General features: G+C 40.8%; 1 protein-coding gene across 1 annotated transcript; it reads left to right on the top strand.

Moving 5' to 3' along the window:
- LOC121512780 (growth arrest and DNA damage-inducible protein GADD45 beta-like) lies at nt 1–2665 on the top strand. The gene is made up of 4 exons (XM_041792224.1): nt 1–241; nt 916–1017; nt 1301–1523; nt 1981–2665. The coding sequence occupies exons 1-4, from the start codon at nt 198–200 to the stop codon at nt 2092–2094; spliced, it is 483 nt and encodes a 160-aa protein (XP_041648158.1). The 5' UTR covers nt 1–197; the 3' UTR covers nt 2095–2665.
- Nucleotides 2666–5428: the final 2763 nt, after the last annotated feature.

Here is a 5428-nt window from a genome sequence, read left to right as displayed (position 1 = left end):
GTCAGACCAGCAGAGATCTTCTTCTACCACACTCTCACACACGGATAACTCAGCCTCTGATCGTTGTTACGCACCGAGCTGATCTGGATTACTGTTTGGACTTTACTCCGGGATTTTATCGGGACAGCAGCAGCCTCTCCGCGCTGTGGATAGCTTTTCTTAACCTGGATCTTGTGGATTATATTACTGACTTCAACATGACTCTGGAGGAAGTCGTCGGATCCAACAGCACCGAGAAAAAGTGAGTTAGTAGCGATGCGTAATGACGCACAGGCTTACGACTGCACGAATGTCAGCGTGTCCGGTAGAGCCACATATTTGGAGATGTTTTATCACATATTTTAGTTAATTTAAACTTAGATATGATTTTTAGTGAGATCAGTTCAATCATTGTCACATCAACGTAATGCTACGACTGTAAAAAGTATTCATAGACACCCAAAATTGGGCAGTTTCGTGCGTTTAGCCATCAAAACTTGAAGGCAAACTCATGCACACTGTCTAAACTGCACAAAAACATTCACGCACAGAAACGTTGCCCATGTTTCTGTGCATTTTTAGCAAAACACAGGACTTTTCTTCCAGTTTTAATGCATTAATTTCTCTTTAACGCATGTATTATGCAATGCATGTCATTCTTCAAGGAAGTAGCTCTTTATCTTCGATTTGAACCATTAAAATGATTTGTAGGGATGTCAAGATATCCAAATTTTAAATTTTGATATGATTCAAGTAAAATCCAGCAGTATCTATATTTGTTATGACACTACTGCGACAGAAATAGAAGTTCTAGACATCCATATCCATTGAGGGTATCCGTGTCAGTCTCATCACGACTTTTGAGCCCTTTTATTGTGCATACTGTGCGGGTTTGATCACGTTTCTAACCCCCTCTGTTTGCGTGTGTTTGTGCAGGATGGAGACAGTGAGTCAGGCTCTGGAGGAGTTGCTGGTCGCAGCGCAGAGGCAGGACTGCCTCACTGTGGGAGTCTATGAGTCTGCCAAGCTCATGAATGTGTAAGTTTGATTTTCCATACATCTCTTCTTTACCATCTTATTCTTCTACGGCTTGGATAGTATGGATCAGCAGTCATATCCTGAGTAGAGTGCTTTTACACATTAAATAAATCTGTATCTGGGCTGCTACCATCCTACAGGATGTCAGCCAACATATCACTTTATAAATTTATTAGTGTGTCTTTATATCTCAGCATATTTCCCAGCTCTTCCTCTGATACCTGGATGTTTTAGCCCCGCTGTCCTGATGTTAACCCTGGTTTCCCTCCTCCTCCTCCTGCAGAGACCCTGACAGCGTGGTTCTGTGCGTCCTCGCCACAGACGAGGAGGATGAAGATGACATCGCCCTGCAGATCCACTTCACGCTGCTGCAGGCTTTCTGCTGTGACAACGACATCAACATCCTGCGCGTGTCTGGTGTGAGGCGGCTGGCTCACGTGCTGGAGGAGGACACCGGGGACAGCAACGGCAACGAGCCGCGAGACTTGCACTGCATCCTGGTCACTGTAAGTTTAACCCCTTCCTCTCAAGACATCAAATGTTGCATGCTTTTTTTGGATTGAAATGCATTAGAAGAATTGTTTCTGTAAGCCAGTACACGCACAAGGGAGTTGTGAAACAGCACAGTCTTGCAAGATTTTAAATTATAGGACAAAATACTCAAGAATGAAAGGTTAACAGTTAACCTCCACATTACACATGGAGTACCACATGGATCATTCCTAGTGCTTTACTCTTCTCATTCAGCATGCTTGTATGCATGCTAAAATCCTTCTTTAATTTAAAGAATAGCTGGCGAAGAGAAAATTTGTTAGGCAGTTACATTAAATCACATCTCTAGGCAACAAATGAACGGTCCTTTTAGTCATCAGGTGCAGAGCTAGCAGTGAAGTTTACAGTTGTGATGCCATCATTCATTGTTCCTTGAGTCTTACCACGTCTCTCTCCTCTGTTTCTTTGCAGAACCCTCCAGTGCAGCCATTGCAGAGCACAGCCCTGCAGAACATCAGCAGCTTCTGCGAGGAGAGCCGCTGCAGAAACCAGTGGGTCCCCTGCCTGGAGCTGCAGGATGGCTGAGCCGAGCCGTACCAAACCGAACCGAGTCAGACCGCTGAGGAGCGGTGAGAAAGGAGTCAAAGAGTCCAAACAGCCGTCCTCCTGCTGGAGAGGAAAAACGGCGTTTGTGTTGAGAGAGGGACCGGGCCCGAGCTGAGCCTAGCCTGCTGCCTGACGTGGGGGGGTTGAGTCGTCTGGGAGCGCGGTCGATGCCGGTACGGGTACCTGACGGGTTCAGAAAGCTGGACCCAGAGTCCCGTTTGACAGATGAGGACTTTGCAGAAAGATGCCTGTCCTGGAGCTGCAGAGAGAGTGAGACTGTCATATGACTGAGCGGCGGCAGCTGGAGGTCTTGTGACTGAAGTGAACTGATGATTGAGCTGAGGAGCTGCACGTGAAGCTCTGCAGCAGCTGAGCCACAGCTGCTCACTCATGAACTGAGAGGAAGTTAACAGACATGTGATGTCAAGATTGAGTGTTATCTGTTATTAGTGACATGATGGAGTTACTCAGAAATGTTGGAGCTGATTATTTAAATGAGAAGAGTAATATATGAGTGATTTAATGTCATCAATAAATTATCGAACGACAACTGATCGGTTCCTGAGTGTTTCATCCAGGTATGCATGTGCAGTGAGTGAGTGTTTGCAGATGTGTGGGTTTTTATTTTACCGTTGTTTTAATCTTTCATGACACTAGAAGAAAATAAGACAATACCAATACCTGAGTGATATCACAGCAACAAAAGTAGAAGTCCTTCACGTCCAAAGTTGGTCAACTTCCTGTGCAGATTGCACCTGGCAATCAACAAATAAAGAAAACATTATTTAGCATTTTTTTTTTACAAGGGTTTAAAAAAAGCTTTGCATATGCAGAAGCACCCAAACAGAGGACCATTAAAGTTACCAAGGAAGTTTTACTGCAGCTGAAGACTGAGTGTCCATCCTCTGTGAGTTTGACATCCTGCAAAAGATGAGAACGGCCACGGCAATGAAAAGTTTTTCTAAAGGAATTAGCTGCTTTAAAACTTGCCTGTAAACAGAGAAGGGAATCAATATGGAGTCAAAAGTTTACATAAGCAGGGGTGTCAAACTCAATCACAGCAGGGGCTGGATTCTGGATTCAGGTCTAACCTGAGGGCCTAACAGGGTCAACATTTAACCATAACTGTCAACCTTTTTTTTTACCAGTAATAAAATATGAAAAACAACACTGATGATAAACCATTTGGAAATTCAAAAAAGTAAATGATAAGTCTAAAGGCTCAAATCTGTGATAAAAATTCAAACTTATTTTTCAAAAGATCAGAACACAATATTAAAAATAGAAAAATAATGTTTTAAGAGCAAATATATGAGGAGAAAGTTGAAATCATAAGTTTGGAAGGTCAAAATATGAGATCAAATTTGAAAACATGAGTTGAGGAGTTGAAAATGTCAAAATATGAGCTAGAATTCTAAATAATTACTTAAAAAGTTAAAAATATTGCTGAAAGTTAAAACTGGGAGTGTAAAAGGTCCAATATGATAAAAAGAAGTAAAAATTATTAATTTAAAATCTCATTATGAGAAAAAATGAAATCATGATTGCCATTTTTGCCAGTTTAAAGCAATTTCAGCCACTTTTTAATTCTGTGTTATCACTATTTAGGCCGTTTTTCCCCCTTAAACCTATTGTTTCCACTTTTTTTTTTTTTTTTTTGCCACTTCTCACCCATTTCTGCTACTTTTCAGATCCAATTTCACCACCTTTTCCACCATTTTTTTCCATTATCAACCTATTTTAGCCATTTTTAATCTTTTTTAATTCTGGTTTGAACAAAAATGATTTACTTTTTTAGAAGGCTGTTCACCACACAAATGCATAAAAATACATTTGTTTATTGATAAGAGTGGTGATTTTGCTGGCCTGTAATTATTGTCTGCATCTAAGTTAGTGGAGCTCTAGGCAACTGATCTTCATCTGCTGATCTTCTTTTCTCTCTTTAGCTCTATTCTTTACATTTTAAGATTTATGGACTTTTTCACCTTCATTTGCAGAGGAAGAGTGGAAGTGTCAGAAATCAGTGACAAAGAGTTGGGAATGATATGCAGAATAAGAGCCACAGGATGGAGTGAATCTGGCCTCCTTTTCAGAGGAACTGTTAGAACTGCGGTACCCCATCCTTTAACTTTAGAGCGGTGTTACTCAACCCTGCTCAACCAAAGAGCCAAATTGTTGAACAATGCCTTTGCAATAGCCACAATCTGAGTGATGAAAAGTGGCAATTAAAATAAGTTAAATGTGGCAAAAGTGGTCAAAAAAGCAGGGATCACTGGGAAAAACGTGGCAAAAAAGGGCAGAATGTGGCAAAAATGGTCCAAATGTAGCCAAAAAGTCATTTAAAGCTGACAAAAAATTGTGATAAAGTGGCAAAAATCTGAGAAAAAATGGGAAAATGGGTAAAAAGTGGCATTTAATTGCAAAAAGCAGCTGAAATGGGCAAGAAGTGGCAAGAATAGGCAAACACTGGGGGTAAAATGGCAAAAAAAGGGCAGAAAATGGCAAAAATTGGTGAGAAATCACAAAAAAATGACTTCTAGGTGGCAAAAATGGTCCAAAAGTGGCCAAAAAATTAGTCAAAGCTGGCAAAAAATTGTCAAAAAAAGGCAAAAAATCAGAAAAAAAGATGGGAAATGGGTAAAAAGTGGCATTTAATTGCAAAAGGCAGCTTAATTGGGCAAGGAGTGGCAAAAATAGGCGAACACTGGGGGGAGAAGTGGCAAAAAAAGGGCAGAAAGTAGCAAAAATGGTCCAAAAGTGACATAAACGTGGCAAAAAATGACTGAAAAGTAACTGAAATGGGCAAAAATCAGAAAAAAGGTGGAAAAATGGGAATTAAGTGGAATTTAACTGCAAACGGCAGCCTAATGGGATAGAAGAGGCAAAAAAGGGGCAAAAGGGAGCAAAAAAATTGCTAAAAGCAGCATAAAAGTGTCAAAAATGAGCAAATAGCAGCAAACACTGGGAGAAAAGTGGCAAAAATGGGTGAGAAGTGGTAAAAAAATGAGATACAGGTGGCAAAAAATGAGTGAAAAGTTATTAATATGGGCAAAAACCAGTGAAAAGGTGGGGAAACAGGCAAAACGCATCAAAGAGTGGCAAAATGGGAAACAGGTGGCATACATTGCAAACAGCAGCTTAAATGGGCGAAAAGGGGCAAAAAAGAGGCAAAAAAAATGCAAAAAGCAGGAAAAATTGTCAAAAAGTAGTAGCAAAAATGGGAATAATGTTTCAAATGAAAACATAAAGAGCCACATGTGGCTGCAGAGCCACACGTTGGGTATCACTGCTCTGGACTGTTCTCTAAGGGCTT

Source organism: Cheilinus undulatus, linkage group 7, assembly GCF_018320785.1.
Source record: "Cheilinus undulatus linkage group 7, ASM1832078v1, whole genome shotgun sequence".
Taxonomy (NCBI): Eukaryota; Metazoa; Chordata; class Actinopteri; order Labriformes; family Labridae; genus Cheilinus; species Cheilinus undulatus.
This window is presented reverse-complemented; position numbering and strand designations above follow the sequence as displayed.